Source organism: Crocuta crocuta, unplaced genomic scaffold (genome assembly GCF_008692635.1).
Source record: "Crocuta crocuta isolate KB4526 unplaced genomic scaffold, BGI_CrCroc_1.0 scaffold367, whole genome shotgun sequence".
Classification (NCBI taxonomy): Eukaryota; Metazoa; Chordata; class Mammalia; order Carnivora; family Hyaenidae; genus Crocuta; species Crocuta crocuta.
The window spans coordinates 356152-376861 of NW_027527936.1; the positions used below are offsets into that span (position 1 = coordinate 356152).

Genomic DNA, 20710 nt, shown 5'->3' on the forward strand with positions numbered 1-20710 from the left:
CACACTCACACTCTCAAAATAATTAAATAAAACTATTTAAAAAATGTGATCCCCTCAAAGGACAGGATTATCCATACCTTACTCACCTTTGTGTTGCTGGGTGGGTCCAGAGTAGGCTCAGTGAATGACTGACAAGGCCACCTTTATACCTCTTCCAAGTAGATTTTATTAAAAAAACAAAAAAAAAAATTTAAGTAAACTCTATGCCACACATGGGGCTTGAACTCAGAACCCTCAGATCAAGAGTTGCATGCTTTACCAACTGAGCTAGTCAGGTGTCCCTAAATTAAAAAAAAAAAGTTTAAGGCCCCCATGTTTTAAGTTTATTCTAATTATTTATTTAAAAAAATTTCTTTAAAGATTTTACTTTTAAGTAATCTCTAATGCCCAATGTGGGGCTCGAACTCATAACTCCGAGACCAAGAGTTGCACACTCCAACTGAGCCAGCCAGGTGCCCCTCTACTGCCTCCTCATCAGAGACATCCTGCCAATCAGAGAGGATGCACAAAGGAAAGAAATTAACATATGGTAACAGCCATCTGTAAGGTTAGATTTGCACATCTATATCTCATCTCACCTGATCCTCAGGAAAACACTAGGAGCTATTACTACTGATCAAAAAAATGAAGTTCAGGGAAGTAAATGATCTGCCTAAAGTCGCAGACGTAGCTAGAAACAGATATATTCAAAACCTGACAAGACTCACTCCAGGCCACATGCTTCAAGGGCCCCAGTGATGCTCTTCTCTTGTTCCTTATGAGCATGAGACCACAGGGTTGCAAGTCTGAGTCTGAAGGTGGCCACCAAAAGCCAGGTCTCCACATGCCAGTGAAAGGGAAAGAAGCCAATACTTGGTGCTAGGCTGTCCGGCCTGATTTTTTGTGCAGATGGGTAAAAGGAGGCCTAGAAGTGGGGCGGAACTCAGGGCTTCCCGGGGCAGGCCCTGCTTCTGCCATGCTGGCCTTAGTCCAGCAAGTCACTTACTCTGAAAATCTTACTCTGAGAGGGTCAAGGCCAGCAAGCCGAGGCAGGGCCTCCACGTGGGAACATGGGGTGAGCATAAGGAGAGCAGGGCAGAGTCCTGGCCAACCAGGAAGGGAGGGGTACTGCCCAGGCTTCAGCCTCCACTCACCCCTTCTTCTTCTTTATTTTTTTTTCAAAGTTTACTTATTTATTTTGAGAGAGACAGAGAGAGAGAGAGAAGAGAGAGAGAGGACCCCAGATGCAGGAGGGGTAGAGAGAGAGGGGGAGAGTGAGAATCCCAAACAGGCTCCACACTGTCAGCATAGAGCCCGATTTTGGGCTCCAACTCCCAAACTGTGAGATGACAATTTGAGCTGAAACCAAGAGTCAGATGCTTAACCAACTGAGCCACTGAGGCGCCCCTCCCCCTTCTTCTGAGGCCAGACTCTAAGCTCCTGTCCAGAAAGCACCTCACCTGATTTTGTGGACCTTGAGGATGCCTGGCAGTTTGGTCCAATCCCTAGGGCTGTTTCAGATGGGGTGGCTCTCTGAGCCAAAGCTGGCCTACTCAGCTTCTTCTCCTGCATCGTTCTTACAACTCCTCTGCAGAGTCTTCCTGGAGGGTAGGGATGTCTCTCTCTTCTGGGAAGAAACTTGAACTTGGGGGAACCCAGAATAAGAAGATACAGGGATAGTGGCTGGCTGATTAGGGGAGGTACCAGGTATCCCAGGGAATCTCTGGGCACTCTCCATGCCCCTGACACCTGAGGCTCAGAAGTCAGACCTATCACCTAGCCTCATCCCAAAGCCCATGATAGGGAGCCTCCCCCTGGAGGGGTCTATAGCCTCTTGTGATCAGATGGATCAGCCTTGGGGATTCTCCTACCTTACAATTTCCCAACCACCATACGGGCAGGAACTAGCAGCCTCCCTGTAACTTCAAGGGCCCTCAGATACTTCCTCCTCAAAGAGCCTCTCTTTGGGACCCTCAAGAGTCCCTCCTGCCTACTTTCTGTCCTGCCTCCTTCCCACAGGACAAACAATAGAGGCTCCAGGGAGAGTGGCTCTGGCATCCCCATCAGAGCAGCTACTCCAGGAAACCCTTGCGCCAGGGCCTGCCCAGGCCTTAACTCTGGCCATTTCCTGGCCTCAGAGCACTACCACCCAGAATGTAAACTTACTAGTGACTCTTGAGCTAAGTATACTTTAAGGTATGGGCTGGTGCCTTTTTTTCAGAAGTCACGGTGGTGAGTCTGCCAGTTAGGCACTGAAGAAGCCTTCCACTGGATAACAAACTAGAAGCAATCACACTTAGTTCTGAAGCCTCAAGAGCTCCACCTGATAAGCATGCCCTGACCCGACAGCATCCGATTGTGCTTGAAATACCACCTCGTGGAACCAGACCTAAATCTAGCCCCTAGCAATTTACATGAAATTTTCTCCCCTCTGACTTAAGCAGCCTACCTGCCTTGGTGAGGTTTTACCCAGGGTACTAATAAGGATAATAACAATAATAATCCTTTTAGTTTTTCTTAATGGTTATTTATTCTGAGAGAGAAAGAGCAGGGGAGGGAGAGAGAGAATCCCAAGCAGATCCATGCTGCCAGCACAGAGCCCAATGAAGGGCTTGATCTCACAAAACGGTGAGATCATGACCTGAGCCGAAAGCAAGAGCCAGATGCTTAACCAACTGAGCCACCCGGGTGCCCCTAATAATCCTTTTAAAGTGCTCACTCTGTGCCAAGCATTGTTTTAAGCACCCCACTTAATCCTCATGCCAACCCAAAAGATAGGTACAATTATTATCCTCATTTGACAAGTGGGGAAAGTGAGGCTCAAAGAGATTTGGTAATTTGCCCAAGAGTACACTGTAATGGGAGAGAGAGGCTATGCGGCCAGGTAACCTGTTTCTGAGATCTTTGCACTTAACTCTGCTGCTCTGCCTCCCAGGAAGCTCTAGGGACTGCTGGCCTCCCTGAAGGGCTCTCAGGGATTATGCTAGGGCAGACAAAGGAGCCCACCAGGTCTGGGCAAGGTGGAGAGCAACAAGGGGGGCAGGGAGAGAGCTCTGAAGTCCATTTGCCCTAGGCTGTGAACTTGAGCTAGACCCAGAAAAGGTCAAGGATGGGTCGTCAGAGCACAGAGTGGGGAGGTATCTGTCTACCCTTTAGGGAGAAGCCCTTGTCCTCGCTGCTGTCCGAGATGGAAAGAATGTTACTCTGAAGAATGGGCCCAGGCCCCTGCTCCAGGCTTTTCAGGCTAATAGAGCCCTCTGCCCATTGTGGACTGGAGCCTCAGGACAGCCCCCTTGGACTCCAGGCCTGGTGGTGTGGGGGTAAAGGGGCAGTAGGAAGGACAGTTGTCAAGGCCAGCGGAGACACGTGGTCAGGACTGGAGGACATCTCTTAGTGACAAGTCTACAACCACACCCATCACCAGAAAAAGGGGCCTGACTCTGAGTTTATAAAACTAGTCCCTGCTTCCCCTCTATTAGCCTCAGGTTCATCCTCTATTAAATGGAGTAATAAAAATGACCCTTGCCAGTGGTGCTGTGAGGAGTAAATGAGATGGTATACACCAAAGCACTTAGCACAGTGCTTGCCTAGCATACAGTGAGTGCTCAATCATTGGGAGCTTCTGTATGAGCAGTGCTGTTTCTGTTGCTGGTGAATGAGTGTCTCTGGAGGTATATTCCAGGGGCTCTGTCCTCAGCAACGCCATGGATGGTGGAGTTGAAGTTGCAAGGAGCAGCCGGGATCTAAACTTAGACAGGGAGAGAAAACAGTGGGCAACAGTACGGGCATTCAAAAACAATTTCTACAGGCTGGAATAAGCAAGATGACATTGTCCTTCTGTGAGCTCGAAGACATTCACACAAAGCAGAGGGTGGGGGAGAGACCTGACTTGACCCCGGCTCTGGTGAAAAGGATCTGAATGATTTAGTTGATCACAACCTGATGGGAACTAATCATGGGAGAGAAAGGCTCTGGAGCCCGGCAGTCTTAGGCTGCATTAACAGCGCGTCGCGTCCAGACTGGGGAAAATAATAGGTCTATTGTGCTGGCGTGGTCAGGCCATATCTGGAATCTTGCATTGCTACACTGACAGGCTGGAATCAGGCCAAGAGGGGGACCAGTCCAGCTTCAGCTCCCAGGTACCTGTGCTAAGCAGTTCCTGTGCATTTTCTTGTTTCATACCCAAAGCAACGCTACCGGGGAGTCACTTTACATACAGGGAGGGTAACTGAGTTAACTGCGCAGGACCAGCCACTCAGTTAGTAAATGGAGGAGCCCGAGGCTTTCCCAAATGGGCTCTTCTTGTACTTGTACCGGAAGAAGACTGAGCACGCATCACTGAACACATATTTATTAGGTTCCTTCTAGGAGTCAGGTCCCAGCTAGTCTGTGGGGGCACAGCAGTGAAAAAGATGTGATTCCCGACTTCCTGGAGCTCATGGTCTGGGGGCGGGGGTCTAAATCACTTGTGATGTGGCATGATGCTACAGGAGAGAAGATTTTAGGGGGCTGGAAGCGATCAGAGGCCACCACAGCCAACTCAAGCCTGGGGAAGGGAAGAGACAGAACAGTGTCACATAGCTCCTGGTGAAACCAAGTGGGGGGTGGTCAGCCCGTGCCCTTTTCACAGCATCAACAGCCTCACTTTGGCTCTCTCTGCTCAGCAGCGACCGAGAGCTGTGTGCCAAGACAGGAGCTGCTGGGGCACAGGAGGAAGCTTGGTGTGGGGCCATCCTGGGTAGCCAGACCTCATCTCTCCTCCCTGCAATCAGAGATCCTAAGAAAGAAAACAGGAGCTGGAGGCTGAGCAATCGCAGGCACAGGAGTAAGTGGCCTTTGAGATCCCAGCATCCCCTTCACTAATTAGAGCAAACGGGCCCCCACCTGGTCTCTTGAGTGTCCGGGGGGCCTGGGGGTGATGCTGGCATAAGGGACCCAGAGGTGGTAGAAAAGCATGTTTTCTGGATCTGAGTCTGGCGTCTGTTCCAGACGAATGTCCTCCTGAAGACATCTTCTTTCAAGGACCAGATTATACAGTGCTGTCTTTTTCAAATCCTTCCTTGACTGTCGTCAACCCAGAGTGCCACTGCAGTTTTAAAACATCTCCCAGGGCTTTTTGTTGGAGAAACATATATACCCTGTTTAGCGTTCTGTTAATTTCTGCTGAGAGAGACAGAGCAGGGCTGTTAAGAGAGAAGACTCTGGAAAGGGACAAAACCTGCCAGGCCTGGCTTTGCCACATACCAGCTGTTTCACTTCTCTGAGTTTCCATTTCCTCGCTATAAAATGGGGATGATAGTACGTGCTCATGTCGTTGCCTGAGGACTGGATGAAATCATTTTAAGCACGGAAGAAGCTCTCCATAAAAGGCCACAGTTACTATCATAGTGTGCTAGTGGCTATGGTCCTGTTCCCCTCTGCACAACTTGGGCGCTCCCTGCCAGCAGGGGCAGCGACTGCCATACGTCATCTTTGTCCCCCACTGCCCGGGGTCCCAGAGGAGCCAGTGTTGGGAAGAGGGAATGGTGGGTTTTGGGAGATGAAAGAGGGACACCGATACTGGAGGGTGCCAGCGCTACATCATCCAGGTTTGGAGGACAGGGAGACTCGACCTGACTCGCGATTTTAAAGAGGGGCGGGGCGCAGTGGGCTTCCCAGCCCCTACCGTTCCTAGCCGTGGGGGTCAGAAGTCACGGGCTGTGGGCCCGACTCAGGGGGAACTCACTCTGGGGCATCTCGGGCAGGTCCCTTCCAGCCTTAGGCTTCAGTTTCCTCGTGCGTGTCAGGTGGGTCTCCCGGTCTTCTCCGGGGTTTGCGAGGAGCACGCGCAGCCGGATGCCGGTTTTTGAGAACGTGGCTCAGTGGCAGAGAGGCTGGGAGGCTCAGGCAGGCGGGAGGACCGGCCGCGGGGGAGAAGATTGGCTGCAGGCAGGGCAGCGGGCTCCGCGATTGGATCCGAGTGGGCAGGGCCAAGCCTTTAAGAGGCGCGAGGGGGCGTGCAGGGCAGTGTGCGCCTCGCCCGCCCGCCGGGTTTACGAGCGAGAGGCGAGCGAGAGGCGACCGTGGAGGCGGCGGCGGCGGCCACGGCGGGACCCCGGGCAGAGAGGAGCCCCGCGGAGCAGAGGAGCATCCCGGCTTCCCGGTCCCAGGCGGCGTGGCCCGCGGGTCATGGCCAAGGGAGAGGGCTCCGAGAGCGGTTCCGCGGCGGGGCTGCTGCCCACCAGAATCCTCCAAGGCGCTGAACGGCCCGCCCAGGTGAAGGTGAGACCCCTTCCCCCCCGGGCGAAGGGCTGGGGGGGTTGAGGGCAAGCTGAGATGGGGACGTCGAGGAAGAGGCTTGGTTCTGGACGCCTGGGACTAGCCGGGGACAGGCGGGCCCAGCGGCAGGGGAGGGCCCCGGGGGTACCGGCCTTGGGGACGGGGGGTGATGGAGAGGGTTTGGAGGCACCGGCGCCCCCTTTTGCTCATCCCCACCCCGCCTCTCTGCCGAGCGGCCGCGCCGGCAGCTTTACGTGGTGCCTGGCTGTGTTCAGCCGGTTTCTGTTCTTCTGTGACGAGCGGCTTAGGTTTGCCGCCCTGGAAGCCAGAGACCCCAGAAATCCGGGAAACCCCCTTTAATTCCCCAGCTCTCAGCCCCAACCCCCCCCCCCCACATGCCCGCGCTGNATCTGCCTGGGAGGTGACTGCTTTTCCTTTTAGTTTTATTAACTGATCCTTGCAACAAGCAGAGTGGGGGGTGGGGTGGAGGGAAATGAGCAGTTATGCTCTACTACCTATGAGTAATCTTCACTTTCCTGGGCAAACTTAATCTCTCTAGTGCCCCACCCAGATAGGGCCCAGCCCTGTGCCTAGAGGCCTTCTCCAAGGTTCCCTAGGAGCTGGGGATGGTGAAGGGCAAGACAGAGGGTAGGACAGCTCCCAGGTCTGCCTGAAGCTCTGGCTGACTACAGGGGCCAGGGTCGCTCTGGGACAGATGGAAGGAACAGCTGTGCCCGCAGCCAGCTGGGCTGGGCCCCTCACCCAGGCGCAGGTGGGTCCTGGCCTCTGAACTTAGGCGGGAGCAGGGGCTGGGCTTAGCGGCTCTTGGCAGCCAGAGGATTTTCAGGTTGTGGCGGTTGGTGGTGCCTGGTGGGGACAAGTCCACAGGTCGGCTGCTGGAGCATGCTCCCCCTCCAACTTGAACGGAGCATGGTTGAGGCCCTACGGGAAGTTTTTTTTTTTGTTTTTTGTTTTTTGTTTTTTTTTGTTTTTAGGGACCGTGGGCTGCTAAATTAACTCAGAATCTGGGGGTAGGGTGGTTTAGGGGCAACTTCCTCGGTATGGATTCCCCCTTTCCAGCTTCCTAAGATAGACAATACCTTTCTCTTCTTGTAGGAAGCGAGATCTCCCTGGGTGGGAACAGGGCAAGGCAGACTTGTTCCTCCTGGCAGAGTGGACCAGAAAGATGGTCCTTCCTCTGGAACCTTCTAGGATGGAGGCCAGGAACTTGGGTCTCTTTTCAACCTTTCCTCTTCTTCCCAGAAGGAGCCGAAGAAGAAACAACAGTTGTCCATTTGCAACAAGCTTTGCTATGCAGTGGGGGGCGCCCCCTACCAGGTGACGGGCTGTGCCCTGGGGTTCTTCCTGCAGATCTACCTGTTGGATGTGGCTCAGGTAAGTGGGCTGAGGCTGCTAGGGCTCCTCTAGCATCCTGAGGCAGGAGGGTGGATTGGTTCGGTTTTTCCCATCTGTGAAATGGGACCAGGAACCCCTACTTTGCTGCCTCTCAGAGTCAGCAGTAGATAAGAAATTAGAAGGCTTGTTTTGGAACGTATCCAGCAGCGGAGTCTATCTGCCTCAGGAGTCTTACTTAGCAAGGTCAGGCCACTTCGACTTGCCTGGCAAGAGTAATAGAGCCTGGAGGGGTAGATGGTGGTGTGAAGAAGAATGGAGCCTGTTGCTGACCCTGTTCTTAGAAGAGACTGGCACACCATGTCCCCAGCCGGACAAGAGTCAGCTGGCCCCACTCAGGGGCTGGTAGATGTTGCCAGGCTTGTAGACAAGACGTTTACCACCTTCACCTGAAAGGCTGAGGCATGTCTGTGGGCAGAGAGGCCCCCCAGTGCTGGGCTAGGTTAAGGCACCCTGTGCACGGGGTCTTTGAGAGAAGTTCTTAGGGTGAAGCAGGGTTCTTCTCTGTTCTGGGAAGCTATGGCCAGCAGCCTGGCATCCTGAGAATTCACCTTGTCTGGATGGGAGAGTGGGAGGCTCAGAGCCATGGCTCTCAGGGCTCACACACTGCAGGCAAACATCTTCTTTGTATCCATATCTAGGTGGGGAACACTGAGCCCCAGAAAGGACAAATAACTTCATTCAAGCAGCTAGTTTTCCCATGGGCTGGGTCCTGAGTGGGGTGCAAATATGAGGAACCTGCAATCAAAGTGCAGAATTGTCCTCATGAGTGTGAGGTTAGGGAGAGTCAGTTTGGGGAAACTACAGTGTGATAGAGGCTACCCGTTTCCCTATTTCCTGGAGCAAAAGCAACCTAGTAGAGCCTTGACAGATATAAGGAAGAGTCCAGAGAAACTGTCTATTTGCGGGGAGGGGGACAGCTTCAGTGAATAGTGACAGGCCACTTTTTAAAAGCATCTAAAGATTCCTTTTCCACATCCAAGATAGAACTTGACCTGTAAGACAGGGATCTTAAACTCCAGTCCTGGAAGATAGGGATCATAATTCCCATTATACAGATGGGGAAATTGAGGCCCATTGTGGTCACCCAGCAAAGGCTCATTCTGGTATCAGGTGGCTGGAGTTCAGTGATTCAATATTTATTCTAGTCGACGGGAGTGTTTTCAAGGGCAGTGGAAGGGAGTACGTAAGGGAGCAGATCTGGGAAAATTTCTAAGGCACACCCTGCACTGACTTCTATCAGGGAACTGTTATCATTTGGAACAAGGCAAGAGGAGATGATGAAGGCCTGAGTGAGAGCAGCCCAGGGTCCCAAGGGCCTGGCTGAGGTGGGGAGGGAGCCCCAGCTTTTGCCTACCATTGAGGGTTGAGATGAGTAGAAGGATGAAGGGGTCACCTTTCACCTGTTCCCCATCCTAGGTGGACCCGTTCTCTGCCTCCATCATCCTGTTTGTGGGCCGAGCTTGGGATGCCTTCACAGACCCCCTGGTGGGCTTCTGCATTAGCAAATCTTCCTGGACCCGCCTCGGCCGCCTCATGCCCTGGTGAGTAGAAGAAGCTCCTTTGAGGTGGTAGAAGACAGGGCTTCAGGCCTGTCCACTAACTCTTGAAACTTCCATCTGGCTTGTCACAGGCTGGGGGGGTGAGGAGAAGAAATGACGCAAAAACCCGAATGTTGAAACCCAGCCGAGGCCCCAGCTGCCCTGGGCAATGGGCACTGGGATGCCCAGCCGGTTCGTCCCCAGGCTGGCTAAACTGTCAGACTGAGCAGCTTCCCCTACCTCAGGCCCCATTGTTCCCCGAGGTCCAGTCCCTCCGGCGAAGTTGGAATTCTAACTTCTTCCCCTCAGTCATTTCCCATAGTGGCAGAGATAGTGCTGCATGATGGTTGAGAGGTTACACTCTGAAGCCAGCCTGCCTCGGTTTCAGCACTCACAGCTGTGCAACCTTGGGCAAATCGCTTAACATCTCTGAGCCTCAAGTTTCTTCATCTGCAAAATGGCGATAATAATTATGCCTATCTTTTGGGTTTATGGCGAGGATTACAAATTTTTTTAATGTGTAAAGTACTTAGAATAGTGCTTGGGCATATTAAGTAATATATAATTTGGCACCCTTTCAGAGTAGCTCCTGGCAGTCAAGGGTTTGGAGAGTAATACCAAGAATGGGATTAGCAGACCCGTAACCTCTGGCCCCTTGGATGATGTAAACTACCTTTTCCCTTGATACAAAGCCTACACTACTTAGCCTCAGGCTATACAGCGAAGTGGGGGGAGGTAGTACCACAGATCAGACAGCAAAGGGAGACGCTGGACCAGCTGCCAGGCTGGAGCTCTAGTTCTCTCCAGGACATCCTGCTTGGTGGGGGGAGGGAGGTGGACATACCCCTTTCATCTCCAGCCCATCCAGGCTCAAGTGGGCGCCTTCCTGCCCCAGGGGTGCCCATACCTGGTCTCCGGCCTTCAAAGCTCTTCCCACAGCTCTCACCCCACCCCCACAACTTCCTTTCCCACGAGGCCCCCCTCCCACCACAAACGCNCCCACAAGGCTGGGCCCCAGACCCGAGGCCCTGGCAGCCTGTGGGAGGTGGGGCTCCGCTGCCACATCTCCTCATGAGGCACAGCCAATGGGAGGCGGCTACCCTGGACAGCCCTTTGCGGTGGCGGCAGCAGCTGGGTTACTTCCAGTCACATTCGGTTTCTCAGCGAAAGGAGAAGGAGTGTTTGACGAAGGCTGAAGGCTGACGGAAGGAGCCCTTGTTCTCTGAGGAGACACGTGGATACGGGAGGGAGGAGGGAGGGCAGCGAGGGAGAGGAGAGGAGGCCCTGCCTGTGGGATCTGAGGGCCTGGAGCTGGGCAGGTGTGGCAGCCAGCTTGGTAAAGTTGCTGAGGGCCCTTCAGGCAGGTTTCTGACTTAGCACAGTGTGCGTGTGCGTGTGTGTGTGTGTGTGTGTACATGTACATGTCCTCACCTGCCTGGGTGTAACTCCAGGAGATACTTCTTGCATGGCACCTCCCCCCCTGCGTCTGAGCACACACTGGATCGCTGGTGGGCTGGGGGGCTTTCGTGTAGGCTGTGGGACCTCCCCTGGCCCGGACCACAGTTAGGACCTAGGTCCCTCAGGCCTGGGACCCAGCACCTTTTTTTACTGTGGGAAGAGACTGGGCCTTTCAGGGCTCATCAGCCGTGTGGCCCACTATCTCCTCAGGCCTCAGAGCAGCCCCTCAGCCGGCACTTAAATCCACCTCTCAGACCAAGAAGACTTTGACAGACACTTTCCCTGCAGTTTCCAAGGCCACCTGCCGAGAGGCAGTGTATCCACAGGGTCACAAGGGCAGGCTGGGATGCAGCGGGGCTGGGCCCGAGGTCTGCTTCCCTGGCTGTGGACCTGTATTCTCCTGCTGGGCTTTCCCGGTGTGGTAGTCACAGCAGGCGCTTCCTCTGTCCCCAGCACTGTTCCACATTTTAATATTAACTTATTAAAGTCTCAAAACGACTTCAACTCTGGTTCTATTTCACAAAGTCCTCACAGTGGCCCGCAAGGCCTTGCATGACCCAGTACTCCGTGTCATCCACCCCATCTCCTAATCCCATCTCCCGTGCGCACTCCACTCCAGCCCCAGTGGCCGCCTTGCTCCTCTTCAGCCCGCCTGGGCACCTCTGCGCCGACTGTTCTTGCCCGACACGCATTTGCCTCGACGACTGCCCCAGGCCACCTCCCTCCTCCCAGCCGAGTCTTGGCATAGACGTCCGCATCTCTGTGAGGGCTACCCTGCCTAGTCTTGTCAACTGTACCCCACACTCCTAATCCCCTCTGGACGGCTTGCTTCTCTCCGTGGCGCTCAGTCACCTAACATATAACCTTTAGAAAATTGTGGGAAAACGTACAGAACATCAGCTTTTGCCATCTTAACCATTTTTAAGTGTACGCTTTAGTATCCTCAAGTACATTCTCCTTGCTGTCCAGCCATCACCACCGTCCATCTCCAGAACTTTTGCATCTTCCCAAACTGAAACTCTGTCCCGGTGAAAAAATAACTCCCGCGCCTCCCTCCCCATAGCGCCTGGCAACCGCCATTCGACTTCCTGTCCCTGAATTAGGCTACTCTAGGTAGGTGTCTTGGAGAGCAGGGCCCTGCAATATTTGTCCTTCTGCATCTGGCTCATTTCATTTAGCATAACATCTCAAGGTTCGTCTGTGTTGTAGCCTGTGTCAGAATTTCGTTCCTTTTTAAGGCTGAAAAATATATATAACTTTTCAATGACGCTTATTTTTCATTTGCCAAGTAGAACATAAGGCCCACCAGGGCAGTAACGTTTGTCTGTTTCATTCACTGATACATCTTGAGTAATAAGAACAGTGCTTAGCACATAGCTGGCACTTGAATATTTTTTGAGTAAATGTTGAATGTAAGGGAGGTGCTGTTACTAGTGTCATTTTACAGACAAGAAAATGAGCCTCAGAGAAGTTAAATAACTTGCAAGTTATTTATAGTTACTGGTAGAGCCAGAATTGGATTCCTGAAGGATGGCTCCAAAGATGTTTCTTTAGCCACTGTTCTCTGCTGCCTTTCTATACCGATGATGGGCAGGCAGTCAGTCCATCCTGAGGTCTACCCACTTTTGCGATGGTGTAGAATGCACAAGTGGGAAGGCAGACAGTTACCCTCCGTTATGGTTATTTCACTAGGCCTAGTCCTTCGCCCGGAGTTGGCCTCCCCCACCCCTGTGTGTGTGACAACGGTATGTGTATGTGTGCTGACTGTGTGTGTCTGTGCGCACACATGTAAAAATACCGGTCCTGGGCCTGCTCCTCCCTGCTCTCCTACCCGAGGCTTAGCTGCCATTCTCAGTGCCCCCTCCCCCCCGCCCAACGGCCCCGTAGGAAGCCCCTGCCTCTGGGGCCCTCTCCACTGGGGAGAGGTAGGCAAGATGCAGGGGCTGACCTGCCCCATGCTCAGGATTTCAGTCCAGGGGCCCTGTCGAAATCGGCCCTTCCGGGCTTGGCCATGAGCCTCTTCCCAGAGACCCTAGGGTGGATAGATTCAGGGGGAGGAATTTCCTTCCCGGCAGGCACCCCGTGGGACTACAGAGCCGTCCAGGCTGGGGCCCAGATCCCGCGGTTTTGGCATCCAGCCCCGACTCAGACCCTCCCCTTCCTTAGGATCATCTTCTCCACACCCCTGGCCATCATTGCTTACTTCCTCATCTGGTTCGTGCCCGACTTCCCACGGGGCCAGGCCCTGTGGTACCTGCTTTTCTATTGCCTGTTTGAGACACTGGTCACGGTGAGTGTGGGCACCTCCCCGGGGTGTCTGGGGGGAGGAGTGCGGGCAGTCCCTGGGGCCTCCAGGGTTGGTGCCCAAAGTCACATCTGCCTGTCCATCGTCTGACTGGTCAAGGGCCTCTCTTCCATGCCAGTGTTTCCACGTTCCCTACTCAGCTCTCACGATGTTCATCAGCACAGAGCAGAGTGAGCGGGATTCTGCCACGGCGTATCGTAAGTCTCTCTCTGGCCCACTGATCCATCCACTGGGGGCCGTGGGTCTATTGTTCCTGACCCTCCTGCCACATTTCTTCCCTTGACGGGAGTGGGCGTAAAACCATCTCAAAAAGAACTTGATCCTTTTATTGCTTTGGTGAGAACAGAGAGAGGTGCGGGGACTAACCAGCCAGAGGGCAGACAAAGCAAGGCCATATAGTTAGGCCAGGGTGCCACCTGCCTCACCGCCCCGTATCTACCCTCCTGGAGCGGCCACCATCACCTGGGGCTAGAACTGGGCATCTGTCCACCTGACCTTCTTCCCTGGGGGCCTACAAGCCACAGGGCCCCTCCAGAGGACCTTTTTACCATTCAGGAATGACTGTGGAGGTGCTGGGCACAGTGCTGGGCACAGCGATCCAGGGGCAAATCGTGGGCCAAGCGGATACGCCTTGCCTCCAGGACTCCAATGGTTCTGCACTGGCTTCGGAAGGTACCAATCACACACAGAGCGCCACCTCACTCAAAAAAACGGTGAGGCCCTTGGCTGTGCAGGGATGTGGGGAGATGAGGCGGCACGATGGGGTGGTTTGCAGTCATCCTCAGCCTAGTAAACATCGGGCACTTGATCTATAAACTGTCAATATGCCCCCTCTTCTGATCATTCTAAATAATTTGGCCAGGGTCACAGAACTAGTGATTTACAGAAACTAGATTTGGGGAGATTTGAATTGTGAGCTCTCATACTCCATAGCCTGGCTTCTTAACCTTCTGTTCTCTGTGCTCCTCTGGACTTTGCCCAGCCATGGGGAAGCGGCAGCCAGCCCCGGATAATTCTCCCATTTCACCAGTGGAGACAGGTCCCAGAGAAGGGACCGGCCCATTGAGTGGAGCTGCTGAGAGTTGGCATGACATCACACTGATAGTCCCTGTTGCCTTTATCCCCTTTGCAGCAAAATGCGTACCTGCTGGCGGCAGGCGTTATCGCCTCCATCTATGTCATCTGTGCTGTCATCCTGACCCTGGGAGTGCGGGAGCAGAGAGGTGAGGGATTCCCTGGGAGCGGTGCAGGGCTTTGTCCCTCTGCCTGGGCCTCAGGCTTTGGGTGGGGTCTCTGCTCCTTCCTCACTGTCCCCTCTGGCCCCCAGAACCCTATGAGACTCAGCAGGCTGAGCCGATGTCCTTTTTTCGGGGCCTCCGGCTGGTCATGAGCCATGGCCCCTATGTCAAACTTATTGCTGGCTTCCTCTTCACCTCCCTGGCTTTCATGGTGAGTGGGGGGCCTGACATGCTCAGCCTGAGAGCGGGCGGTGGGGGGAGGCTTGGGGGGGTTGGAGGTAGAGGGGAGTGCAATAGGGATGGGGTAAAACAAGGACTCAGGATGTGATGAAGCCTGAGGGACAGATGGGATGGGGGTGAGGTGAGCAGAGGTCCCTGGAACGTGGGGAAGCCTGGGCCTTGACATCACATCTTTCCTCGCGTTTCTTTTCCCGTACCCTGCCTATCCCCCAGCTGGTGGAGGGGAACTTCGCCTTGTTTTGCACCTACACCTTGGGCTTCCGAAACGAATTCCAGAACCTGCTCCTGGCCATCATGGTGTGTGTGGGGCCCCGAGGGTGGGCAGGCAGCCTGGCCTTCTAGATGGCTCTGTGGCTAGTCAGAGGATGTCTCCCAGATTGGCTAAGGTTAGGAGAGCTGAGCGAGGAGTCTCAGAATCGTCAGTCCGATCTGACCTGGAATTGCTTAAATAGGACTGGGGAAGATGTGGGGCAAGATATTCCGGTAGAGAACATAGCAGGAGCCAAGCACTTTGAGAAGATGTGCTTAGCTGAGGTCAGAGAAGGCAGGCAATAAGTTTGGGACTAGCCCTCGGCTCCCCTGGAGAGCCATCAAAGGTGCCTGTCAGCTTCCTCGCTGCCCAGATGGTGTCATCTCCGGCAAGGCTAGGAGTATCTCTGAGGTCCTGGGAAGGGCAGCCAGGGTTCATGGCTCACCCACTTCCCTCACCCCCCACCGTGCATCCACAGCTCTCGGCCACATTCACCATTCCCATCTGGCAGTGGTTCCTAACCCGATTTGGCAAGAAGACAGCAGTTTACATTGGGATCTCAGTGAGTGGGGCTGAAGGGGTAGGGCCTGGACTGGGTTAGAGGTTGCCGGTGGGAGTCTCCAGGCTGATCCATCTTCCTGTACCCACCCCTTCTAGTCAGCGGTGCCATTTCTCATCTTGGTGGCCTTCATGAAGAGTAACCTGATTATCACATATGTGGTAGCTGTGGCAGCCGGTATCAGCGTAGCAGCGGCCTTCTTACTACCCTGGTGAGTGTATATAGGCCCACCTGGCTATGTTCTCCAGCCCCCTAGCCCCCATTCTGAAGCTCCTTGGGGAGAATTCTGCAGGGACTTCTCCCACAGACCATTCTGTGGGTTCAGGTTGGGGGTGGGACAGGTCTTCCCTGTACAGTTGCACTGGTTGGGAACTGGGCAAAAACACCTAACCAGGATGGGAGATGGGGGGCTTAAATCTGGTTTGCACTCTATTTGCCAAGCCGCACACCTAGACTGGGGCAACATCCATGGAGTTGCCATGACTTCGCGGAGCTGTGTGCCCTGGGCCTACAAAGTCCCAGAGGGTCACCTCTTCTTAATGACAGAGAGGTACCACATGGGCTAGCGGGGGCCCTGGAGTGCTGGGTGGCTGGGTCTTCACGGCTGCCACCACTCTGCAGGTCCATGCTGCCTGATGTCATTGATGACTTCCACTTGAAGCAGCCCCAGTCTCATGGAACCGAGCCCATCTTCTTCTCCTTCTATGTCTTCTTCACCAAGTTTGCCTCCGGAGTCTCACTGGGCATCTCCACCCTCAGTCTTGAGTGAGTGAGGTGGGGTCTTGGAGCAGGGCTGGGCAGGGCTGGGCCCCTGGTGCCCTGCCCTCACCACTCCCTCTGACCACTGGGTCCCACAGCTTTGCTGGGTACCAGACCCGTGGCTGCTCGCAGCCGGCACGTGTCCAGTTCACACTGAAGATGCTGGTGACCATAGCTCCCATCGTCCTCATCCTGCTAGGCTTGCTGCTCTTCAAGCTGTACCCCATTGATGAGGAGAAGCGGCGGGAGAACAAGAAGGCCTTGCAGGCTCTGAGGTGAGAGCAGGGGGGCGGAGGAGGGGGCATCACCCAATCTAACCCCTTGGCTCGTGCCTCCTGTGGCCAACCCATGACTTACCTGCTGCACATCTCCCCTTGACGACTCCTCCTCTGTTGCCCCTTCTCACTTCTGATAGTTAATGTCAGCTGACATCTCTAATGCTGAGTTGCATGCCAGGGGCTGTGCATTTATTCATTCAACAGATACTTATCGGAAACCTACTATGTGCCAGGCATTGCTCTGGTGAAGGAAACAAACGGAATCCCTGTGTTCGTGGAGTTTGCATTTTAGGGAATATGCATTCATGATCTCCCACAGTCCTTCAACAACCCCACGTGTCGGGAGATTCCTACAATTCCCACTCCGTACACAAAGAAACGGAGGCTTAACCAGGAACAGTAACTGGCCCAGCTGATAAGGCTGGGGTTTGAACCCTGACATTCTCACTCCAGAACCTGTGTTCTTCACAGCTCTCTTGGCATGCAGGATCTCAGGTGTGGCCCAAGCCTGCCTTTCTGGAGCCCAGAAGACAGGGTCAAGTGAATCACGCCAGCCCATCAGCGAGCCCAAGTCAAAGCGTAGTCCCAGGGCTTGTGGTGCCTTGTGGGCAGTTTCTGGGTTGCGAGAGGGAGTGAGCAAACTGTCTACTTCCTGTGGTTTAGACTCACCTGTACAGTTGCACTGGTTGTGAGCTGTGCAAAAATACCTGACAGCTGGCTAAGACTGTAGGACCAAGGTCCTGTGCGGAACAAGGCAGCTGGGGACAGGGGAGGGGTAAGGGTGCGTCCTCCAACCCATCTCCTTTGGCTCTTGCAGGGAAGAGGCCAGCAGCTCCGGCTGCTCTGATACAGACTCCACAGAGCTGGCCAGGATCCTCTAGGGCCTGCTGTGTTGCCTGAAGCCACCACCCACAGCGCCTGGGTTCCGGACCACAGGAGGAATCGGGGCCTACTTGCCTGATCCCCGAATAGCTGGTCTCCAGGTGCCAGGAAGGGAGCCAAAGACTCGAGAGTAAGTGGTCCAGGATAGCTCCTGTGCCTACCGTTGTGGGGGGAGGGTGCTGTTCCTACGGCCACCTGCCTCCCATCTGCCTGCCTGTGGGGCCAAGCCCTGGGGCTGCTACTGTGAATATGCCAAGGACTGATCGGGCCTAGCCTGGAACACTAATGTGGAAACGTTTTATACGGAGACTAATTAATAACTTAATGACCATGTACATAGCAATGTGTGTGTATGTATATGTCTGTGAGCTATTAATGTTATTAATTTTCATAAAAGCTGGAAACCAGACGTTCCTGTTTCTGTCTTTGCCCTCAGCCACTCACTGACCCCCTTCTGTGCCAAGACTCAGATAGTGAGAGGGAACACTACACTGCAGGTGACCCGGCGGGGAAGAGAGTGTGAGGTGTGATAACAGCACTGGCTGACATTTACTGAGCACCCGTCTGTACCAGGCGTGGCGTGGAGGCTTTGCATTCCCTTTTTTGCTGTTCGCGTTTAATCCTTGAAGCTGTCTTGCCTATGTCAGGACTGTTCCACTTTAAAGATAAGAAAACTGAGCTCCAGTTTAGAGAGGGACTTGGCTAAGGTCCCATGGCCAAGAGTTACCGCACCGGGATATCCTCGCAGGTGTGTGAGACTCCAGGACCTTAACCGCCACCCTCCGCTCCCCTGTGTCTGAGAGCGACCTGCTGTCAGACAGATAGGCTGTTCTGCCCGGGCTTGTGCCCTGTGCCTCCTGCCCTAGGCGTGCCTGAGCATGTGGAGCTGGTACATATTCTACGTGCTTGGGGCCGTGTGGGGTCCCAGAGCCCTGTGATTCTTTCCCCGTAGCTGCTAATGATGGTGTTGGAAGGTGAGACTGTACCTGGCTGGGTTTGTGGGAAGGGTTCGCCCCACAGGTGTGCTGGTGAGAAACCACCTCTGGTGGGGAGGAGGCTGCTGGGGAAGACCTAGTTTATAGCACTTGTCTATTTCCATGGTGTAAATGCTCCTGCGGTAGCCAATTTCAAGTTACCAAATGGATGTACTAACATAGATTGCTGAAAATTTAATAATCGGCTCTCAAGAGCTGGTAGGAGCTTGTTCCTCCCCCCCACCCCCCCAGGACCTCACTGGGTCTCATACACTTAGGCCAGCCTGGCAGGATCAGGGGTACCAGTCCAACTTCTCTATTTTATAGCTGGATAAACGCAGGTCAGAGAAGAGAAGTGTATACCCTCTTTAGGCTTGGTTTTTACTTTGGGCATAGGGCTCCATTTTCGGGGGGAGCAAGGGAGGCTCTAGTTTTGCTCTGAAGTTCGGCCAAGCCACTTTCATAAATTTATCAAGTGTTACTAACAGGCACAATCAGATGCATAATTTCCCTATGTATTCCCAGTACATTATTATCCCCAGTTTACAGATAAGGAAACTGAGGCACAGAACAGTAACTTGTCCGAGGTCATCAGACAGAGGCGCTAATGTTTGAATCCAGTCTGTCTGGCTATGAGGCCAGTGCTCTCACCCACTACTTCAGGCCATCATGTGAACCAAGAGTCTTGTCACCTCCAAGCCGGGTCCTGGTGCCTTTACAGCTGCCATCTCAGGGTCAGGCTGCCTGGGCAGGCCAGGGGCCCTGGGCTCTGGGCTGGCCTCTGTAGGTGGAGTGCTCAGGGACTCAGATAATGTTTGCGGAAACTCACTCCTACCTCCCCTCTCTCTGTACTCCAACACCCACCAAATCCCATCTTAAAAAAAATAAAAATTATTTTAAACTTCCTAAACCACTCAAGCTTGCTTCTTTCCCATCCCTTCAATTACTTCTGGTCTCTCACCGGGAGGATTATACCAGTGGCCTCACTAGTCTCTGTCTTTGCTTTGATCTCCCATTCCTTCTGCAAACTATCCAAGATAACCACAGTGGCCATCCTATTTAGAAACCCTTCTGTGAGTCCCCATTGCCTTCAGGAGGAAGTCAGAGGCCCCTGCTGATTTCCCCAGTCCCACAGGCCTCCTGCCCAGCCCTGGGACATACTCTGGCCCCTGGTCCATCTGATAGACACTGGTCCAATGCACCTTGGCTCCAGAATGCCTCTCTAAAGCTGTTCCTGCACCTCCGTTCCTTGGGGCAGCTCTTGAGAATCCATGCCCCTTCCCGTTTTAGTCTCCCATATCGAGCCCAGGGCTGGGCACGGTGGGGTGGGGTGGGGTGAGGTGGGGTAGGGTGGGGCTTTTGCGGCTGAGTTTTTCAACAGGAGCTCTAACAAAGTATTGTGAGCCACATCCAACTGGCACCAACCCACCACGATGCCTCTCTCTTGGCCTCCTTTTCCCCCAGCTGTACAACGGGAATTGGGAATTGAAAACCCCCTCTTTAGTTTCGTGCTCACAGAAAATTGTTCTCCTCAAAGACCCCCTGCTGATTTCTTGGAAGATGATATGGGGGGTGGGGGAGTGAGTAGGAAAGCATCGCGGGGATCCCAGAAACTCCTTGGGTCATTGGCAACTCCATGTGACTTCCGGACAGCTCATATCCACCCATCCTTTGGGAGAAGTGCATTCTTGAGTTCCTCTCTGCTTGGATCCGGCATTACTACAGAAAACCCTGCCTGTCTCTTGACTCTTCCCTGCTGCCCTCAGCTATGCCAATCACACATCCCACCCCTACTCCTGCTAAGAAACAGGTGTGGCTTTGGCTCCACCTGCTGGAAGAAAGGGGCAACACCTTTCAACCCTGCAAAGAAGGAATTCCAGGATCTGTCACTGACTATGACATTGGCTATCGATTTATGGAACATAAATATTTCTATCGGGCCTACTATGTGTCATACACTGGCTCTGAGGATAGAGTGGTAAATAAACTCGAGCTTACATGCTCAGTGGGGTCCAGTGACAAATGGGCATATAAATAAGATAATTTTGGATTATAAGAAGCACCATGAAAGAAACAGGGGTGATGTCATAGAGGGAATTGGTGTGGAGACTATTTTAAGTTGAGTGCTCAGGAAAGAATGTTCTGAGAAAATGCCTTTTGACTTGAATCACAAAGGAGGAGAATTAGCAGACATTCAAAAAGCTTGGGGGAAAGGATTGTAGGTAAAGGAATTGACTAATGCAAAGACTCTGAGGTAGGAAAGAGCTCAGTATATTTGAGGTACTCAAAGGAAACAGTGCAGCCAAAGTGTAGTGAATGAGAGGGCAGGTGGTATGAGGTGAGTTTGGAGAGGTCTACAGGAACTAAACCATCCAGGGCCTTGTGGCCTATAGTAAGAGTTCAAATTTTATTTTGCGAACAGCCGAAAAACTATTGGAGGGATTTTAACAGAAAAGTGATTTCTTTTTTTCTTCTTTTTTTTTTAATGCTTTTATTTATTTCTAGGAGAGAGAGAGACACACACACAGCGTGAACAGGGGAGGGTCAGAGAGGGAGGGAGACACAGACTCTGAAAC

General features: G+C 53.4%; 1 protein-coding gene and 1 long non-coding RNA gene across 6 annotated transcripts in view; one reads left to right on the forward strand and one right to left on the reverse strand.

Annotated features, from left to right (window-relative positions):
* Positions 1-4314: 4314 nt before the first annotated feature.
* On the reverse strand, positions 4315-5870 carry LOC144221629 (uncharacterized). The gene is made up of 3 exons (XR_013332116.1): positions 5705-5870; positions 4864-5139; positions 4315-4756 (listed from the first exon to the last, which is right to left on the reverse strand). It is a non-coding gene; the product is annotated as an uncharacterized LOC144221629 (long non-coding RNA).
* Positions 5871-6006: 136 nt separating this feature from the next.
* Positions 6007-20710, forward strand: part of MFSD2A (MFSD2 lysolipid transporter A, lysophospholipid) — a 15221-nt gene continuing 517 nt past the window's right edge. Inside the window, exons 1-14 of one of the 5 annotated variants that reach the window (XR_013332088.1) lie at positions 6007-6240; positions 7501-7632; positions 9070-9194; positions 12816-12939; positions 13073-13151; positions 13510-13667; positions 14087-14177; positions 14282-14403; positions 14646-14729; positions 15161-15244; positions 15340-15452; positions 15863-16006; positions 16099-16275; positions 17096-17290. Coding sequence is in view for 4 of the 5 variants with exons in the window: in XM_077751958.1 (XP_077608084.1) it covers positions 6148-6240; positions 7501-7632; positions 9070-9194; positions 12816-12939; positions 13073-13151; positions 13510-13667; positions 14087-14177; positions 14282-14403; positions 14646-14729; positions 15161-15244; positions 15340-15452; positions 15863-16006; positions 16099-16275; positions 17096-17159 (1590 nt within the window). In the remaining variant the exon portion in view is untranslated. Of the gene's footprint in view, positions 6241-6922; positions 7010-7500; positions 7633-9069; positions 9195-12815; positions 12940-13053; positions 13152-13509; positions 13668-14086; positions 14178-14281; positions 14404-14645; positions 14730-15160; positions 15245-15339; positions 15453-15862; positions 16007-16098; positions 16276-17095; positions 17570-20710 lie in introns of those variants that run through there. The other 4 variants (XM_077751958.1, XM_077751961.1, XM_077751959.1 and 1 more) reach the window with 4 other exon arrangements.